This window comes from Pan paniscus, chromosome 4 (genome assembly GCF_029289425.2).
Source record: "Pan paniscus chromosome 4, NHGRI_mPanPan1-v2.0_pri, whole genome shotgun sequence".
Taxonomy (NCBI): Eukaryota; Metazoa; Chordata; class Mammalia; order Primates; family Hominidae; genus Pan; species Pan paniscus.
This window is the reverse complement of record NC_073253.2, coordinates 78,851,691-78,873,888: the sequence shown is the minus strand read 5'-3', so window position 1 is coordinate 78,873,888 and position 22,198 is coordinate 78,851,691. Positions and strand designations below refer to the sequence as shown.

The 22,198-nt window shown below is 38.2% G+C and overlaps 1 protein-coding gene across 20 annotated transcripts in view; it reads right to left on the bottom strand.

Annotated features, from left to right (window-relative positions):
- The window catches only part of DROSHA (drosha ribonuclease III), a 131,221-nt gene that overhangs the window by 43,996 nt on the left and 65,027 nt on the right, over nucleotides 1–22,198 (bottom strand). For all 20 annotated transcript variants that reach the window (XM_034960227.3, XM_055112470.2, XM_055112474.2 and 17 more), the window contains 5 exons: nucleotides 21,161–21,260; nucleotides 19,215–19,322; nucleotides 6,503–6,610; nucleotides 4,243–4,381; nucleotides 3,508–3,568 (listed from right to left, as the gene is read on the bottom strand). In XM_034960227.3, the coding sequence (XP_034816118.1) occupies nucleotides 3,508–3,568; nucleotides 4,243–4,381; nucleotides 6,503–6,610; nucleotides 19,215–19,322; nucleotides 21,161–21,260 (516 nt within the window). The remainder of the gene's footprint in view (nucleotides 1–3,507; nucleotides 3,569–4,242; nucleotides 4,382–6,502; nucleotides 6,611–19,214; nucleotides 19,323–21,160; nucleotides 21,261–22,198) is intronic.

The following is a 22,198-nucleotide window of genomic DNA, read 5'->3' as shown; positions in this document are numbered from 1 at the left end:
CTCGATTTCCTGTCACTTCCAACCCAACTCTGCCCACCTTTAATCCATCTCAGTCTGGATCCCCAGAATGATAAGCATAGCTATTCCACTTTCCAACTCCCCATCTTAAAAACAAAGCCACCCTCAAGCAGTTTCCTCTACTGGCTTTCCATATAGAACCTGCTGTACCTCACACACAAAGATAATCCTCCTTGCAAGCAACCCCAGAGCCTCATCAGCCATTAAGCATTTGCTTCCATTCAGTTGTCAAACTGTGTTAATGAGTTTATACAGACCTAGGCCATTCCATTCCCAGATTCTTCAAAGGCCTCAAGACCACACATAAATGAGAATATCAATATGGGAAGGTATCTCATAAAACCAGGAAATTCAATAAGAAAAGCTAACGTACAAAACTTGCCAACTCGTTATATGAGGCCAGTATTACCATTATAATGAAACTAGACAAAACATCACAGGAAAAGAAAACTACAAACAAGTATCTTTTGTGAATACAGACACACAAATCTTAAGCAAAATACTACCAAACTGAATACAGCAGCACATGAGAAGAATGAGACACCACAATCAAGTGGGAGGCATCCCAGGAAAGCCAGGTTGGCTTAACACCCCAAATCAATTAGAATAAAAGAATAAAATGACATGATTATGTTAATAGCTACAGAAAAAGCATGTGACAAAATCCAACACCATTTCATGATAAAAACACTCAGCAAACTAAGAATAGAAGACCTTCTTTACTCTGATAAAAAGCATCTATAAAAACCCAACAGCTAACACCATCCTCAATAGTGAAAGACTGAATGCTTCCTACTGAGATTAGGAAGACAAAGATCTGCTCTCAATACTTCTATTCAATATTGTACTGGAGGCTCTAGCCAGGGCAACTAAGTTAAGAAAATGAAATTAAAAGGATTACACGGGAAGAAGTAAAACTACTGCTATTTGTAGATGATATTATTTCAAAAATAACAAAATCCTAAGGAATCCACTAAAAGACTATTAGACCTAATGAACAGGAGCAACAAGGTTGGAGGTCATAAAACCAATACACAAAAATTGACTGTATTTCCAAACACCTGCAATGAACAACCTGAAAATGAAATTCAGAAAATAATTCCAGGCCGGGCGTGGTGGCTCACGCCTGTAATCCCAGCACTTTGGGGGGCCAAGGCGGGCGGATCACAAGGTCAGGACATCAAGACCACCCTGGTTAACACAGTGAGACCCTGTCTCTACCAAAAATACAAAAAAATTAGCCGGGTGTGGTGGCGGGCACCTGTAGTCCCAGCTACTCGGTAGGCTGAGGCAGGAGAATGGCGTGAACCCGGGAGGTGGAGCTTGCAGTGAGCCAAGATCGTACCACTGCACTCCAGCCTGGGTGACAGAGCGAGACTCCATCTCAAAAAAAAAAAAAAAAGGATTCCATTTATAACAGCACAAAAAAGAATAACATACTTCAGAATAAATTTTGCAAAAGATGTGTACTCTGAAAACTATAAAACATTATTGAAAAAATTTAAAAAGACAGATAAATGGAAAGACATCCAAGTTCATGAATCAGAAAACTTAAGATTAAGATGGTAAGCCTGGGCAACATAGCAAGAGCCCTGTCTCTATTTAAAAAATAAAAATAAAAAAGGTTAAGATGGTAATCATCAACCTAAATGCCCTTCAATGATAGACTACATAAAGAAAATGTGGGGCCAGGCACGGTGACTCAGGCCTGTAATCCCAGCACTTTGGGAGCCCAAGGCAGATGGATAACTTGAGGCCAGGAGTTGGAGACCAGCCCGGCGAACATGGCAAAACCTCGTCTCTACCAAAAATATAAAAATTAGCCAGGCATGCTGGCGCATACCTGTAATCCCAGCTACTCAGGTGTCTGAAGCGTGAGAATCGCTTGAACCCAGGAGGCGGAGGTTGCAGTGAGCTGAGATCATGCCACTGCACCGCAGCCTGGGCAGCAGAATGAGATACTGTCTCAAAAAAAAAGAAAAAAAGAAAAAAAAATGTGGTACTTACACACCATGGAATACTATGCAGCCATAAAAGCGAATGAGATCATGTCCTTTGCAGGGACATGGATAGAGCTGGAGGCCATTATCCTTAGCAAACTAACACAGGAAAAGAAAACCAAATACCACAGGTTACATGGACACATAGAGGAGAACAACACACATTAGGGCCTTTCGGAAGGTGGAGAACAAAAGGAGGGAGAGGATAAGGAATAATAACTAATAGCTATTAGGCTTAATACCTGGGTGATAAAAAATCTGTACAACAAACCCCCATGACACAAGTTTACCTATGTAACAAACTGCACTTTAAATAAACATTTTTTAAAAAGATGGTAATGATTCCCAAATTGATCTACAGAATCAACATAATGCCTATCAAAATCCCCACTGACTTCTTTGCAGAAATTGACAAGCTAATCCAAAAATTCGTGTGGAAATGCAATAAACTCAGAATAGCTAAAACTTCATCAAAAGTTTAGTACTGCAAAGGACGTCATCGAGAGAGAAAAGACAATTCACAGAATGAAAAAAATTTTTGCAAATCTGATAAGGAATTTGTATCTGAGAATATATTTAAAAACTATTATAACTCAATAATTTAGAATAACCCAATTAAAAATGGGAAAAGGATCGGAATAGATATTTCTCCGAAGAAGATGAACAAATAGTCAATAAGCACATGAAAAGATGCTCAATTTCATGAGCCCTGAGGGAAATGCAAATCAAAACCACAATGAGATAATACTTCATATTCACTAGAATAGAAGGGCTAGAATAAAAAAGACAGACAATAACAAGTGTTGACAAAAATGTGAAGACATTGGATCCCTGCTATATTGCTGCTGGGAATATAAAATGGTACAGCCACTTCAGAAAACAGTCTGGCAGTTCCTTAAAAGGTTAAACAGAGTTACCATATGACCCAGCAATTCTACTCCTAAGTATATACCCAAGGGAAATCAAAATATATGTCCAAACAAAATCTGTACACAAATATTCAAAGCAGCATTATTCACCAGCCAAAAAGTGGAAACAATCCATGTGCCCATTAACTGATGAACAGATACATAAAATATGATATGCCCATATCATGGAATATTATTTAGCAATAAAAACAATGAAGTATTGACACATACTATACTATGGACAAATCCTGAAAACATGCTAAGTAAAAGAAGACAATCACAAAGAACTGACTTACATGATGCCTTTCATATAAAATGTTCAGAAGAGACAAATCCATAGAGGTTGAAAATAAATTGGTGGTTGCCTAGGATTGGGCAGGCTAAGGAATATGGGGAGAGATTACTAATGAGTACAGGGTTTCTCTTTGGGGTAATGTCAATGTTGCAAAATTAGATGATGGCCATGGATACACAATTTTGTGAACATACTAAAAACCACTGAATTGTATGCTTTAAATGAGTAAACTGTATAGTACGTGAATTATATATCCATCAAGTTGCTTTTTAAAAATCAACTTTACCTTGAGGGAGTTGGGTCATCTTGGCCAAGGCGTGACATGATATTTATCAAGGTGTTAATCCCTATTTAAAATAAAAAACAAATACACAAGTAAATACGGATAGAAGAATCATAGGACCATCATATTACAGTAGAAAAAAATTATCTCATCTCAATGTGATTTTAAAAGGTTTGGAATCTACCTGTCTAAAAGTGTGATAAACAATTATTTAAAACACTGGATAGGAAAAAGAAATTTCTCTAAAAAACTCATCAACCCTTATTATAGTTCTTGCTCAAAGTAAGTATTATAAAAGAGTCCGTGGGGCCAGGCACGGTGGCTCAGGTCTGTAACTTCAGCACTTTGGGAGGCAGAGGCGGATAGATCACTTGAGGTCAGGAGTTCAAGACCAGCCTGGCCAACATGGCAAAACCCTGTCTCTAATAAAAATACAAAAAAACTAGCCAAGTATGGTGGCACATGCATGTAATCCTAGCTATTTGGGAGTCTAACGCAGGAGAATCGCTTGAACCCAGGAGGCAAAGTTTGCAGTGAGCTGAGATCGTGCCACTGCACTCCAGCCTGTGTGACAGAGTGAGACCCTGTCTCAAAAAAAAAAAAAAAAGAGTCAGTAAGCACTAGAATATGAGACAGTGAAAGAGTCACCCAGGGAACCATTCCTAGAGGCGAAATAATTTATAACAGAAAACACAGGCCAAAATAGGAGATTCACATCTTAAAATCATCCAGACATACCTTTCTTCCGCATGTGCATGTGATGAACTTTTCTGTCTCCGTATTTGGGCTGCCGAATTCCACAGTTAGACAACGAATTCCTGGCATGATCAGGATTCATTCCAAAATTTAAATGATGACTTGGATGAGTCATGGCCAGCTAAAATTTCAATGAAATAAGTTCAGTCTTTAAAACAGCATAAACTGGGTGCAGTGGCTCATGCCTGTAATCCTAAAGTGGAGGGGCCACTTTAGCCCAGGAGATCAAGACTAGCCTGGGCAACACAGTGAGACGCCATCTCTACAAAAAATAAAAAATTAGGCTGGTGTGGTGGCACCTGACTGGAGTCCCAGCTACTCAAGAGGCTGAGGTGGGAGGATCACTTGAGCCCAGGAGGTTGAGGCTGCAGTGAGCTATGATCATGCCACTGCACTCTAGCCTGGATGACAGAGGGAGACCCTGTCTCAAAAAACAAAAACAAAACAAAAACTCAGCATGGGAGCACCATCTTTGTATCATCCCAAATTAAGCAGGAAAGGGAGCTGTCTATGCAGTTGAATTCTAAGCCCTGATCTTTCCATCTTATCTCCCCAAGTATCTGTAAACAGACAACCTACAGAATGGCAGAAAATACTTGCATACTATATATCCAACAAAGGACTAATATCCAGAATCTACAAGGAACTAAAACAAATCAGCAAGAAAAAATAATAATAATAACAATAATAATCCCATTAAAAAGTGGGCAAATGACATGAACAAACATTTTTCAAAAGAAGATATACAAATGGCCAAGAAACATGAAAGAATGTTCAACATCACTAATCATTAGGGAAATGCAAATTAAAACCACAAGGAGATACTACTTACCACTTTACCCCAGAGAGAATGGCCATTATTAAAAAATCAAAAAACAGCAGGTGTTGGTGTGATGCAGTGAAAAGGGAAGGCTTATAATACACTGAACTTTATATAAGCTACATAAATTAGTATAACCTCTACGAAAAACAGTATGGAGATTTCTCAAGAAACTAAAAGTGGATCTAACACTTGATTCGGTCCTCCCACTACTGTGTATCTACCCAAAGAAAAAGAAGTCATTATATCAAAAAGACACCTGCACTTCTATGCTTATGGCAGCACAATTCACAATTGCAAAGATATGGAATCAACCTAAGTGCCTATCAACGGATGAGTGGATAAAGAAAACGTGGTATACATATACCATGGAATACCACCCAGCAATAAAAAGAATGAAATAATGTATTTTGCAGCAACTCAGTTGGAACTACAGGCCATTATCCTAAGTTAATTAACTCAGAAACAGAAAACCAAATACCGCATATTCTCACTCACAAGTGGAAGCTAAGCTATGGGTACCCAGGGGCATACAGAGTGGTATAACGGACACTGCAGACTCAGATGGGGAGTGTTGGGAGGGGGGTGAGGGATGAAAAACTACCTATTAGATGTAATGTACACTATTCAGGTGACAGGTAAGCCCAGACTTCACCACTATACAATTCATCCATGTAGCCAAAAACCACTTGTACCCCTAAATCTATTGAAAAAAATTTTAAAGTGGCCAAAACAAACAAAAAACAAATTTCCAGATCTCTGACGCAAGCCCTCTTCTGCAAACAAACATAAAAATCCACATCTTTAGGCCGGGCGTGGTGGCTCACACCTGTAATCCCAGCATTTTGAGAGGCCAAGGCAGGCACATCACCTGAGGTCAGAAGTTCGAGACCAGCCTGGCCAACATGGCAAAAGCCCGTCTCTACTAAAAATACCAAAATTAGCCAGGCATGGTGGCGGGCACCTGTAATCCCAGCTACTCAGGAGCCTGAGGCAGGAGAATCGCTTGAACCCGGAAGGCGGAGGTTGCAGTGGGCCGAGATCACGCCATTGCACTCCAGCCTGGGAAACAAGAGCGAAACTCCGTACCAGAAAAGAAAAAAAAAAAAACTACATCTTTCAGAGAAGTTAGAATACTCAGCACCTGGAAAGGAGAGCCATAAAGGAGGAAAAGTCGGAATAAGGTACTCAGAGTTGACAAATTTTAGTTTTAGTCAATTTCTTTAGGGACGGTCTCAAATAAATGTAAGAGAATGGGCTGGAAAACAGCAGAGGCAACCAGGGTAGAGCAATGGAGAGAACTATGTTTCTAACAATCCTTGTCACTTCCCAGGATAGAGAACCCAATGTACCATTTGTGACCTGCAAGATGAATTACTCCTATCTTGTTGTTATGTGAGTTTACAGGAGAATAATTCTTACCTGCAACAGACAACGATCTTGGAAAGTATATCCTATCAACTTGTCCAAATGCATTAGGCATTGGTGGTAGCGGATATGATGGGTCAGAACAGGTAGCATCATTGCATGCTAGGAAAAAAAAAATTCAATATGTTTAACTTTATAAAAACTTATAAAGTCACTTCATTTATTTTACAACAAGCCAGAACCATTTTCACATTCCAAATTCCATCTCACTAAGTCCTGAAACAGCTTATTGGCTGCATGGCATTCTGGAGAATCCTCTGTGAGAGACTGTAGCTGTTAAGAGTATATAGTCTCTAGAATCAGAATGCCTGGGTCCAAATCCTGCTCTGCCACTCATTCACTGTGTGACCTGGGGCAAGTTATCTTACCTCTCTGCCTCAGTTTCCTCACCCGCACAATGAGAATAATAAATATACCTACTTCCGAGGATAGCTAAAAGGATTAAAAGAGGAAATACAAAAATCTTCTTAGAACAAGGCCTGTTAGCCCTCATTCCATTAGGAATAGCCCTGGTTCTATCAGTATTCAGCAGGGTAGCTTCGAGTAAGTCACATGCATTTCTGTGCCTCCTTGTCTATCTTTAATTAAAAGGGAATGGATTAGGATTCATTCATTCTGAAACTTTTTTAGGGTCAAGATATTTTTGGGAATCCAAGGAAAATGACTCTTTCCCCAGAAAAATGTCCCTGTGCACAAACATGCAAAAGTTGTACACAATTTTAATGGGTTCACAAACCCCTAAAGCCCACGACTATCCTTGAAGAGCTTCTCAACCAGATATGCCACCCTAAGTTTGACATTTAATGATCTAACATTCTGAAGACAATTTTTATAAAGCCACCAGTATAGTTAAGGTACCAAGGACACAGAATTTAAATTTTTCCTTCAATCCCTTTTCATTTGGCTATAAATTCCTTATTGGGAGATAATTTCATGGAAGGCATATCTTTTTCTTTTCCTTAATACTATTTCCCAAGAACACAAGAGAATGAAAAGAGTCATTCTTATTCATCAGAACCTGGAGGATGGACCCAGCCCACAGAATGAGTGACATATGCTTTATATTATTTCAGTCTTTGAAGTGTTTTAAGCTGGTATTGTTTAAAAATACATGAAAATGGATTTGCTTGAAACTATAGAAATTAGTTATGTTATTAACTTATAAAGAAAGATTCATTCTACCAAATAGGATCTCTAATCAACAAAAAAATCTTTCTTGCCAGTTCAATTCAGTAAGTATATAATTGAGCACCTCCACGTGTAAGGCCTTACAATATGTGTGGAAGATAGAAAAGGTAAAGACATTGTTTTTGCCATTAAAGCTAGAAATATGCCATTAGGATTTGAATTATCGGCACTTTATCCACTTTGCTTTTATAAGTGCTGTGCTGATAAACACAACAATATGGAAACAACATGCACAACCAAAGTCTAATAGTTTTCCAGACATTTAAACTGCAGGAAGCTCAAGAGTTGATGCTAAAAACTCAAGGTGGATAGGACATGGGTTAGGACATGAAGACTATTCAGTGCAACTGCCTTTCTAAAGCATGAACTCAACCTGGTGAATTGTTTACTTTTTTAATATTTCCTATGAGAGATGAATCGCTGCCTGTCAGGAAAATAAAACCCTCTTTAGAGTTTGCTGATTATTAAAAAATTACCTTTATTTTTGAGACAGGGTCTCACTCTGTCACCCAGGCTAGAGTGCAGTGACACAATCACAACTCACTGCAGCCTCGACCTTCCAGGCTCAAGAGATCCTCCCACCTCAGCCACCAAACCCCAGTAGCTGGGACTACAGGCATGCAGCACCACACTCTGCTAATATCTGTGTTTTTTTGTAAAAATGAGGTTTCGCCATGTTGCCCAGGTTGGTCTTAAACTCCTGGGCTCAAGGGATCAGCCTGTCTCGGCCTCCCAAAGTGCTAAGATTACATAGGTGTGAGCCACTGCGCCAGGCCCGAAAATTACTATTAACTTTAAGCCCAAATCTGTATCTTTGGAAGTTTTATCCCTTTAATCCTAGTTCTACTCAGAAACAAAATGCATTTAATGGCAGGCTTTCCACATCTTGTTTTAGCTAACCTACACTTTACTTCCTTACTTCCTTTAACCTTTTCTCATGTAAAACAGCTTTGAATCCCTTAACCACTTCCTCTAAACCTGCTCCAAACAAAGCCTGTTTCTTCTTCCAAATAAACCTTTCGTGAGTACCATGGAAGGGTATAGATGACCCGTGTCCATCTTGAATCCCAGACATCAAGTCTCAATGTTACCTACAAGACTTTAAATTTCTAACTCAGTTTTTAAAAGTATCAATCTTTGCAATATAAAAATACAATCATCTTTATGTCTGGCATCTTTATGTCTGCCAACTGCTTTAATTAAAAAAAAAAACCCTCAAATTCTCCCATAAAAATAGAGCAACTAGACTAGCAAAATGAAAGACCAATGAATATTATCTACATAAAAACTAAATGACAAGGCACCCTCTTGAATCCCTAAATAAGAGTGTATGAGGAGAAAGAGCTATGTCTCAGCATCTGTGTGAGAGAAGAGAGGCACAGGCCCTGATAATGGAAGAAACTCAAAATTAACAACACATGTTCACCACAAATAACCCAAACTGGAGAGAGCTCTGCCGAATCTAATTTACTGAGTGAATACGGGAGGACAGTTTAACTATGCTTAAGACACCTGGGACCTACAAACACTGAAAACACAAAAAACCAAAAAATGAAGCTCCCTGCAAGGTAGAAGCCCTACAACCAGGAGAAAGTGTTGGGAGTGAAAGCCACATTTCGCAAGAGACGGAAACGAAAGGCAAAAGAGAGGAGGTCCAGACAAAAGCAGAGGGGGCAGATTTTAGTGTGAAGCCATATTATTTCTTTTATCACTGCAAAAATAACAGGAGGAGGAGCTCCAGAACCATGAAAAACTATCCTGGCTTATACCTCCTTTCTAAAAGTACAGGAAACTATTTCATTTGGTTTATTTAATTTTTAAGTTTCTTAAACAGCAACAGAAAAGAATCATGATCAAATCCCATTCAAAGATTTTTCTAAGAAGAGGAGTAGAATAACATCCTTGCTGATAATAAAAACATTCCAGAGGCCCGGCACAGTGGTTCACACCTGTAATCCCAGCACTGTGGGAGGCTGAGACAGGTGGATCACGAGGTCAGGAGATCGAGATCATCCTGGCTAACATGGTGAGACCCCGTCTCTACTAAAAACACAAAAAATTAGCCGGGTGTGGTGATGGGCGCCTGTAGTCCCTGCTACTCGGGAGGCTGAGGCAGGAGAATGGCGTGAACCCAGGAGGCGGAGCTTGCAGTGAGCCGAGATCGTGCCACTGCACTCCAGCCTGGGCGACAGAGCGAGACTCTGTCTCAAAAAAAAAAAAAAAAAAAAAAATTCCAGAGAAACATACCAATAACCTTCGAAATAAGAAAAGAAATTACTAAAACAATAGGAGGATTAACAAAAATTACAAATAAATATTACATAAATTCAGAAATGAGATTAGAGGAAAGGAAGATTTGAAAAGAAGTGACAAAACTCAGGAAAAAGAAACATAAAAGGAGATAAGCATTTCAAGATTAAACAAGAAGGAACACAAAATCAGATCAGCCCAATGAATAGTGCTTTTGAAAAATAGAAATGAAGACTTCAAGAGAAAATGACAGATCCAGAAGAGAAGCAAAAAAGATATAAGATGCATATATCTTATAAGAAGATATAAGATGCAAGAAGTAATTACTACTTCTTGAATGAAGAATTCGAGAGAACATGATAGATCCAGAAGAGAAGCAAAGAAAATACAAGATGCATATAAGTGGAGTACTTTAAAAATCAAAATAATAGAAAATAATGAAACGTGTAATACAAGAAAAAGAAAATTTCCTGAGATAAAAGACAACTTGAAAGTATATACTGAAAGTATATACAGCATACCTGAAAAAATTAACTGAAAAGAGCTGAGACAAGAGCTGAGACATATTCTAGTAAACTATTGGTTTCTAAAGAAAAAGAAAAAATCCTTTGGGCACTCAGATAAAAGGACCAAGTCACTTAAACTCATATTGTTATCACACTTTTTTTTTTTTTTTGAGACGGGGTCTCACTCTGTTACCCAGTTTGGAGTGCAGTGGCACGATCTCGGCTCACTGCAACCTCCATCTCCCAGGCTCAAGTGATCCTCCCACCTCAGCCTCCCAAGTAGCTGGGACCACAGGTGTGCACCACCACACCCAGATAATTTTTTGTATTTTTTGTAGAGACAGGGTTTCGCCATGTTGCCCAGGCTGGTCTCGAACTCCTGAGCTCTGGTGATGCACTTGCCTTGGCCTCCCAAAGTGCTGGGATTACAGTTGTGAGTACCTGTACCTGACCATATTGTTATACTTTTGACAGCAATGTTTTATGCCAGAAAACAATGAGAATGTATTTAAAATATTAAAGAAAGAAAATGGGATCCACAGATTTTATATCCAGCCAAACTGACCGTTAAAACAAAGGCCACAGGCAAACTGTGAGGAACATGCAGAAACTCAAGGACCACTGTTTCTATAAGCCCTTCTTGAGGAATGTTTTAGAAAATGAGCTTCAGACAAACAAAAAAGGGGAGGTGGGAGATTGATAATGACATGATCTGATGATTACTTGCAAATATATTTTTATTGGTACATAATCACAAGTGAGTCAATATACGAAATAATTAAACATTCTAACATTGATTAGTACAACCATCAGAAAACAAGGGGAGAATAAGAAATACATAAAGAGTAGGATGAGGTTGCTGTCTGCCTTATTAACTTGCAACAAAAGGATATCACTTCAAATTAGGTGCCAGGTGAGAGAGAGGATTATGGGAAGAAGCAGAGAGAAGCTATTTTTACTAAAAGACAACAAGATACACACACACACACACACACACACAGACACACACACACACAGAGAGGAAGAGAAGTAAGGGAGAAATGTAATTATACTATAAAGTTGTCAGTATAAAGGTAATCATTAGAATAAAAATACAAGCCTTCCCGAATACAAAGGATATGAAGAGGAAAAAACAAAGCCAATATAATGGATTTCATAGTAACCACTAACATAAAACTGTTTGACAGACAGAAAGCCAAACATATCAATAAGCTCTATATATTACTACAGAGTGATCTCCCAGACACATGGTTTTGTTGTTGTTGTGGTTTTGTTTTGTTTTTTAGAGACAGGGTTTCACTCTGTCGCCCATGCTGGAGTACAGTAGTACAATCATAGCTCACTGCAGCCCCAAACTCCTGGGCTCAAGTGATCCTTCCACATCAGCCTCCTTAGTGGCTAGGACAACAGGTGTGCACCACCACACCTGGCTAAGTTTGCAATCCTCCTGCCTTGACCTTCCAAAGCACTGGAATTTAAGGTCTGAGCCATCACACCTGGTCCAGACACATTGTTAAGTGAACAAAATCTCAGTAGAGAAAAGTGTAAGATACCACCATTCATACAAGAAAGAGGAAAACAAAGAAAAATACATATATATTTGCTTTCATAAAAATAGGAAATTAAGCCTTTTTTTTTTTCTTTTTTTTTTTGATGGAGTCTTACTCTGTTTCCCAGGCTGGAGTTCGGTGGCGTGATCTCGGCTCATTGCAACCTCTGCCTCTTGGGTTCAAGCTATTCTCCTGCCTCAGCCTCCCAGGTAGCTGGGACTACAGGCACACACTCCCAGCTAATTTTTTGTATTTTTAGTAGAGACAGCGTTTCACCATGTTGGCCAGGCTGACCAACTGAGTCTCGAACTACTGACCTCAGGTGATCTGCCCGCCTCGGCCTCCCAAAATGCTGGGATTACAGGCGTGAGCCACTGCGTGCGTAGCCAGGTCAAGCCATTTTTAAAAGATAGTTACCTGTCCGGGGTGGGTGGCAAGAAAAGGATACAAGCAACAGAGATAGAAGTTAGACTTAAAAAAAGTACACTTGACCCTGTAAATCTGACTGCAGAGTCATGTAAACATTTTACATAATTATAAAACAATCTTTCATTTTTAAAAGGAACCTAGGTCAGGCACAGTGGCTCATGTCTGTAATTCCAGCACTCTGGGAGGCTGAGGCAAGAGGATCACTTGAACCTAGGAGTTTGAGACGAGCCTGGGCAACAAAACTAGACCCCATCTCTACAAAAAATTGAAAAATTAGCCAGGCATGGTGGCACATGCCTGTGGTCCCAGCTACTTGGGAGGCTGAGGTGGGAGGATGTGTTGGGCCTAGAAGTTCAAGGCTGTAGTGAGCCATGATCGCAGTGTCACTGTACTCCAGCCTAGGTGACACAGCAAGACCCTGACTCAATCAATCTGTCAGTCAGTCAATGGAACTCTTAAAATCAAAAGTAAAATGAAACAAATGAACTCTGTGTATCCAGTTTGTGGCATAACCACGGGATACATAAAATTGAGTGTAAATCCCCAGTGAGATACAGCTATAGATAATCAAAGACAAAAATGAACACAGACAGTCCCCAACTTACAATGGTAAGACTTACGATTTTTTGACTTTACAATGACATGTAAACAATATTAATTCAGTATGCTTCTTGACTGATGATATGCTGTGTCCCAATAAACCTATCATAAACTGAAAATTCAACTTATGATCTTATGATATTTTCAACCTACTCTGGGTTTATGGGTTTACTGGGATGTAACCCCATTGTAAGTCAAAGACCATCTGTACTCCCAAACAAACAAGCAACTATTTTCCATCACCATATTGGTGGTGGTGCTGTTAAATTGCTAATCTGGGACTACTTGTATGTTATGGAATAAATCAAATGAGTAATTTTTGGTGCTGTCCCACAGGATCTTCATCTCAGGGTAATCAAATAGTTGATGAGGAAAAGATCCTTTTTCAAAAGTATTTTAAGTAATAAATGAAGAAAGACAGAATTTGAATATCATTTTGGCAGACCCTGGGTCTACATAACGATCCATCAGTGACCGATAATGTCACATACAAATAAAGAGAGTCCTCACCACCAGCTATGAAAATATCTTGCAAAAAAACTGAACTTAAATCTGGTCAGTGCTATTCAACAGAACACTCTATGATGATGGAAATATCCTATTATCTGTGCTGTTGTAATGGGCAGTAGCCACATGTGTCTACTGAGCACTCAAAGTGTGGTGAGGGCAACTGAGAGGCAGAATTTTTAATTTCATTTAATTAATTTAAATTTAAATAGCCACATGCAACCAGTGATACTGGGCAGTGCAGTTTTAGATCTAACTACCAATTTATAGGAAACACAAGGGGCAGAAGTACCTGGTAAATGACACCAGAAAGTTGCAATCAGCAAAACTCAAACTACACTGTAGGAACTCTACAAGACACATAATCCAATTTCTTCAACAACAAATGTTTGCAAGGGAAAAAAAGGAGAAATGGAGTGAGAACCTACAGATTAAAGAGACTTAAACAACATCAACTAATCACAATGTATAGATCTCACATGGATCCAAATTCAAACAGACTAAAATAAATTTAACAGACAATGAGAAAAATGTAAACATTGACTAGGTATTTGATGATATTACAGAAATGCTTTTGAAAACAGTCGAAGCTAAGTGATAGTTCACAGAGTTCATTATACTTTTCTCTTGCATCTTGTATGTTTTAAATTATTCCTAATAAAATATAATACTAGCCAGATGAGGTGACATGCACCTGTAGTTCCAGCTATAGGAGGCTGAAGCAGGAGGGTTGCTTGAGCCCAGGAGTCCAAGGCAAAAAGGCCAGAGTGCACTATTATTGCACCTGCGAATAGCCACTGGATTCCAGCCTGGGCAACACAGCAAGACTCCCATGTCTTAAAAAAAAAAAAAAAAAAAAAAAACTCTCTCAGGTCAGTTAGCCTTTAAACAAATCTTTCCTTTCTTCACAAGCAGCACTACGCTCCAATTAAAAAATCAAGTATCTCATACAGACTAAAAATCAAAATTCCTTTGTTAACAATAACTATGAAGCCATTGCCCTCCCAGACATTCCTCCTTCCCCCGCTACAAGATCTAATTTAGAAAATACATCCTTCAACTTGCTGTCCAAAGTCTCTGAATCTCTAGAGATGTTACTTTTCACTGTTGAGTCATTCCTTGACAAATCATTGAGCAAGAGAATCAGATAGTTTGATAATGCATGGCAGCCTTCCATCCCATTCCAGATGGCCACTCTAGGAAGACAGCATATTCATTAATTAGTCCAAATACAGCTCTCTGTCCACTCAATACAAATACCAACCACCACAACTCAGCTTTCCTCAAAGGCCAACAGCTCTCCAGGCACCTGTGCTTCCTTTTTTTTTCCTTAAGAAGTTACAATGTCTCCGCATTTGGCATGAGTCTCCTACTGGTGATGTGACTGTGATGGTGCAAATTCTTTGCTCCTTTTTTCATGTCTTCTGAGTCAGTTTATTGATTTCCATGGACCACCTTCTCAGTATAGCATAGGGTCCAGGTGCCTCCCTCTACAGAAGATACCAATTTAACCTCAGTGTGTGAAACCCTATTCTTAAAAAATACAGATCTTACTGCAGCATGTTGCTTTTCTTCCTCTTCTGAGTCATTATGCTGAATTTTTTAGACTCAGATTCAGGTTTTGATTCCTTTTTCTTCCACATTACCCAGAATTCACTCTAACAAGCAGCAACACAGAAAAAATTCTTCAACAATTTATCTACAAACATAGTGACAGGTCCACATTCGGTTCACATATAATTACAAGTTATAGCACCCACCCCTAGGTTTTCAATCCTCTTAACATTGGCTGGGGCACCAGGTAGAATTTTCTAATCTCCTAACAATCCTTGGTAACTTCTCTGGTTGGGGAAAATGTACTTCCAGAGGGAGATGCTGGTACTGAGGTCACTCCATCTCAGATTTAACACAATGGTTTCGTCTCCTGCAGAAACCAGATAACATCTCAAGGCTTTCACTAGCAACCTACTAGCAATTATTACTAAAAAACAGTAGGTTCTATATCAATGAACTACCAAACACAGAGGAAAAACTACCAAGGATTTTAAATAAATCCTTTCTTGTAAAAATTATGAGCCTATCTGTTCAAAGACTTTGAATAATCATAAAATTATTCAAAGTATTCAGTGTATAAATTCACTTAACTGCTATTTCCCAGTCAATTAGATTTTTATTCTTCATTACCAAAAATACTAAATGCTTTCATTTTGGAGGTTTTAAACTGCATTATGATATGCCACCAGCTTATGTGAGGAAAACACAAAAGAAAACATTTATTCTAATATAAGAAATTAAATATCATTGTAAGCCACAGCCAATTCTACTGGCAAAAAACAACAACAAAAACACTGTTGGTCCCTTTCTCAAAAAATTACAGGTTTTATTAAACATTCATTAAAATCTTTACGTTAAGAACAAAGTAAAGGCCAAATAAACGATAAAAAATGTTAGCATGTGTGACTTGTGACTAGACAAACCTGCACTGGACTAAACATTTATTAAGGACGTAAAAAGACTACCCTATCCTAAAAATACGACCAAAACAGCTTCCAAAATATATTCATAGATGTTTGGTCATTAATGCTACATGATAAAACATTTTATCTGATTTCTTTACAACAAAACTAGAGGGAATGGCTTTGCTGCCTTCATTGTTCACTGAAGGAATTTCAAGGTTAAAAAAATTCAAACAAAATATATGGCAAACATCGATAATTTAAGGGCAACTGTTCAGAACCTTTGTGTGATGCATGTAAAATACCTGAGAATTTTAAAACATAAAAATTCCAGGAAGAGCTAACGTATCATCTGTGGCAAAAACTCTTAGTTAAAATGTACCCAGAAGTTCTCTACTTGTCAAAGATTTTCTGTAAGATGTACCTGTAGAAAGGAAGACTTTCTGACCATTAATATGCAATAGGACAGACTAAGAGAAAGTTCAGTGAGAAGAGTCAAGGGAGTTTCAAATGACTAGCCCATGGCTTGCATAGTCAGTGGTTTATTTATTCCCACATTCATAAAAACAGTTACCACTTCAAACAGTTACCAGTTCCAGTTCATTCTGGCACAAGGAAAGGTATACATAAACATAATGAAAATATTTGTTGCAAAAATACTTATTTTGAGCCCAAAGTCAACTACACTAGTTTACTTTTGCAATTTTCCCCTAAATCATTTTCCCCTAAATCTTACTGTAGGGTTTTTTTTTTTTTTTATTTAAAGTTTGAACTAGGTTGCTCCTGTGTCATGAATGAGTTGATGAACACCTCCAAATTTCCATATGTTGATGTTTTAAGTTCAATGAAGGTTAACAATTTACTTTCACAACCCCAAGAATATTCACTGATGGTGAAATAATATTTAATATGTCAAAATAAACAGATACTTCATCTGTTCATCTAACCTTGACAGCTACAGAATGCATCCAGGATAATTTGATTTTGGTGTGTAAGGTACTATTTCACCAAAGTACAGGGTTTTTTGGTTTTAATAGTTCACTCTCAGCCCCCATGTTGCCACTGTGTAAGTGGCATTTCCTTCTCTTCCGCTTCTATGGACTTCTCAGGTAGCTTGCTGGCTCATTTTCATTCATTTATATGCAGACATTTCTTTACAAACCATAAAGCAATTCCTTCTGTATTCAGTATATGAACTCATAGGCAACAATTTACATGCTTTACCAAGTCATTTACATATGAGTAATTTTATCAAAATCTTAAAAAGACTTCCATTCAGAGGACCAGAGAATGGAAGCATGGCTTCTAAACAGATGGCAGTTCTCTCTGGAAGAGTGAGAGTTCTACAGAGGGAGGAACGCTTATTAGATCATAAAGCATTCACCTTTGCAGGAGTTTAATCGGGATCCCTTTTCTTCCACCAGTTAGGCAAGGAAACTGAGTGAGTCCTTTTGCCTACCAACCTCGAAACAGAATATAGCATATCACACAGCAAGAGACAAGATCACTTACTCCTCCAGCTGCTTCTCAACTAGCTGAGGGTAGAGGTAGGACATTTGTGATATAGCTGAAGAATACAAAACTGTACTGGAACAGATAATTCAGCACTCTTGTTTGCTTCACAAAAAGAAAAAAAAAGGCTCAATGCTTCAGAAAAAAAAAAAAGATACTGTATTCAGTGGCCTTAGGGACTGCTACAGGAGGTGGGGGAGAAATCAAGTAAAACAGGACACTGTCTCCACTCCCATCTCCCACTAGTCAATCAGGCAGTTATTCTTTATCTTTTTACAAATAATGGCTCTAGAAGGGTTTTGTATGAAAAAAAAAATACTTTGAAGTTAACCAAAAACACAAGTTCAAAACTACTAACTAGAAGGTCTGGAAGGCGCCTTCTAGTTCTTAATGCTCAACAATTTTATGATCTCTTAGACAATCAACTCTGACTTATCACTGAGATCATCAGATTTGGAGCAAACTGTCTAGGATTCTGCTCACTGGTCTGATGATGTCCACCTTTGGATGACATTACGTTGGTTTTGGGGAAACACTGACAAACAGAAAAACCAGGTGATACAGCTTCAAATCGCCCTGAGAGAGAATCAATGGAAGTAAAATATTCATCTGAAAGTACTGACGGTCATAAGATATTTGTCAATTGGTAAAATAACTGTAGACTTGGTGAAAATAGCTGGCTACCACTGTAGATGATTACCCTGAAAATATGGCAATATTACACCAATAGCAGTTCATCTTAATGCAAAAAGGGTTAGCTTTGGACATCACTTAGTAAATAAATTGTGTAGCAATACTTTTAAACCCTGCTAGTCAATATAATAATTAAATGCCAACACTGATTTTTAAAAAAATTCATTATGATGAAATGAACACTAAGAAGAGCTAAGAGTAAGCTGCTTGAACTTACTGCAACACATGCTACCATTGAAACAGATAAATGGAAGCCTGGAAGTATTCTTCCAAAAGGCTGAACACAGCAAACTGCATTACCTAACCATAGCCTGTGTACCCATTTCCTTTACTGTAATTATCATGGACTTCATCCAATATCAATTGTGACAAAAGAATCAAGTGAAAAAACAGAATACGTTGGTTTAGGGGATCTTTAATCACATATAAATTCCACCCATAGGAAAAACAAAAATGCTTATTAGTCAGTCAGTTACATATAGCAGAAATGTTACTCTATTGCATTCACCCAGGGAAAATATATTATCATTTGGTTCAAATATGAAGTATATACTGATTCTGTTCATGAATGCCTTCCGTTCTCTGCAATATAAATTGCAATGTAAATTTGAGTCATCAGTCTAGAAAACATACACTTTAGGAGTCTGCTTGTATGGCTGCTGGATTATCTCTTTTGTATAAGCACCTATACATGTGCTGCAAACAGGCAGATGCATAAGCAGATGCATGAGGACAAACTTACCTTTATCCAAAGAGAAGACACTGAACTGAACACTACTAAGTAAGCTTCTCCCTGCCCCAACACCCACAAGTACAACATACACACACACACCAGCATCAAAACAGACAACAAAAACAAAATCCAAATAATAGAAAACAATTTATAGTTGATATTCCATTTAGTCTCAAGGTAGTATTTTCTAAAGAACATTCTCAATTAAGAAACCCTCAGTACCAGATTTGTTTTAAAGGAAGAAAAGCATGGGCATAACTGTGTCCTCAGAAGTGTCCCCACCTGACAGACATCAGAACGGATGCCAGTTTTCCAGAATCCTTGGCTACTTAGCTCCACCGTTACTTCTCGTCTCATTGTATTCTTCTGCCGTATTTTTTGGAGGGCTTCCTAGAAAAGAATTCGTTATGATGAGTAACACAACTGCTGTAAAGCAATAGTAAGCCAAACATCAAGCGTTAGAAAATAAGTTGGATTCATTTAATATTACCCTTACATTCAGATACTCAAACCTCTTCACACAAAATTACAATATTTTCTTTAAAATGGAGGCTGGAATGCTCAAAGCTTGGGGTATAACGCAGCCCAGCCTTTCTTGGCAACTAGATATGAAAAACTCTAAACCAAATCTACCATTCTGGTATTTTTGAACAAAATATGACCTTTCATTGATAAAGGAAGCAAAATGTGGTTTGGGATTTGAAATGAGCATGTAAAATTTTTATCAAGCCTCATGTTAAGTATTTACCTCTAAGAAAGAAAGCAAATTAACCTGCGACCCACATAATTCTAACAGTTGCCTTCTAACTTGCAAACCCTTATAAAAACTCTTGCTACAATGGCATACTTTATATAAAAAAAGACTATGATCCAAAATATCACCTGTGAGACATGATTAGGAACTAACTCTTCCCTTTCACGGCCCTTCAAATAATTGTAAAAATAATTGTATATTTGCATGCATGCAATTGAATCAAAATCTCATAGGAATTCATAATAACAGGAACCACCCCCACCCCCACTATTGATTAAGTTCCTTTTACAGGCCAAATAGCACAAGAGGCCCATTAAATGGCGTATTTCAGAAGTTCATGGAACTACCTTTTTCCTTGAGTGCACCAACGGAGGAACACTTTAGTCAGCTTCTCAACCTTAGTTCCCTCCTTTATAAACAGGCTGATTGGCCTAAATCACAGTAAGTGACAAAGCCAGAATTCAAACACTTTTTCCAGCTTCAAAGCCTTGCTCTTACACAACCCCAGCAGAATAAAACCTCCCTGAGACAATAATCTATGTTGATACTGAAACCGTTTATTCTTATAATTAAAACTAAAACGTAAGTTATCCTGGATTACAGGGATAATACTACCCATTAGTAAGGAAATATGGAATTTGGGATATGAAACCTTACAAAATAAGTTTACCATACTAAACTGGCAGACCAATGGAAGACAATCTTTTCCAACTTTAAGACCAAGAAATCTGAGTAAGGCCCAATGTTGTATAATGTGCAACCAAATTAAAGATAAAAGGCTGATTCAACAAATTTAAGCTTTAATATCTATAAAAGATATGTTTGATTCCCAGTGGTAATAATCCATCAAGAAACTGGCATTTTAGGGATTGATACAGTTAGGATGTTTTGGCCCCTCCAAATTTCACATTGAAATATGATACCCAATGTGAGAGATGGGGCCTAGTGGGAGGTTTTTGGGTCATGAGTGGATCCGTCAAGAATAGCTTGGTGCCTTCCCCGCAGTAATGAGTTCATGTGAGATCTGCTTGTTAAAGAGAGTCTGGGACCTCCCTCGTCCCTCTCTTCCTCCCTCTTCTGTCATATGACGTGCCTGCTCCCCATCCACCTTCTACCATGACTAAAAGCATCCTGAGGCCTCCCCAGAAGCCAAGCAGATGCTGGTGCCATGCTTCTTGTACAGCCTGCAGAAACGTGCACCAAATAAACCTCTTTTCTTTATAAATTACCCAGTCTCAGGTATTCCTTTAGAGGAATGCAAAACAGACTAATACAGGGATAAAAAGGCTCTCTCAAATACTAAAAGATTTTTTAAAATCAATTCGTATAATAATGTGGGGGGGAGGGTAAAGTATGATTTTTTTTAAAAAAAATCTTTCCATCTTGTACCAGAAGTATAGTGTGATACAACAATCACGAAATAAACCTGAAGCACATCATCGTTAATCACCAAGGAATGGAGTTTGATACAGACCTCCCTCTGTGCCAGCTTCTGTTTGTCAGTTTGTTTGACTTTGGGACTATTTGCTAGGAGGTGGCGAAGTTTCACATAACTCTTCCACAGTTTTTGGTACCTAAGGAAAAGGACAGGCAAACATCTCAGGTAAAGAGAAGGTAAACCTAAAGTGCAACAAAGTCAGTTATTTTAAGAGGCCTCTTCAAATCATACATTACATTCTTTTGATTATTCTTAATGGCAGAAAGCCGTCATTCTAAGGAAGGCTATGACTTTGAGGCTGAGAGTCAGGATGGACAAGAGTCAACTGGAACGTGGTGATTAAGTTGATTATTGCTTATTTCAGTTGGAAATGAGGTGTGACTATATGAATGAATCTCTGGAAAGAATTCCAAAGACACAAAAACACCTCAACCAAAGGAATCATCCTGTTTCTCACTGTTACCTCTTGAAAATAACAGATTTTATTTAAATATACACTTTCTGATATTTGTTGAAAGAAAGACCCCTTCCTTAGGGAGACTGTCAGTTGCTGAACTACTTATACCAAATATAAGTTGAAGAGTATTAGAATAGAGAACCCCATTTGTGCCAAAACCCAAGCTACATAGCTGTATCCATTTGTCCACTGGAGAGGATAAAAGACTAATGGTGTATACCAATTTGTATTTACCATGACAATATAAGCATATTTGTTGCAGCCAAATAAGTGATAACCTAGACCAGTCTAAAGGATACTGTCAAAGCGTCCTGGAAATGAAGCGAATATGCAGTCCTTTATCAATTCACAGTCCTGCCATCTGAGAGTCCACAAGAGCCTCATCACATTCTACTAACATTTTTCTGACAAGAAGGGATTTTCCAAAGATTTTCTGTCACATTAAAACTGTTCCTTTCTTGGCCTTAGCTGGGCCTCTCCTTTTTTGAAAACTTTTTTTTTTTTTTAAGAGAATGGAGGAAAGAAAGAAGTACTTACACAGTGCCTGGTTCACTGCTTCATACTTTTATCCAAAGGGGGAAAAAAAAGAACAAAACCCTTTAGCCTCTTCTAATATA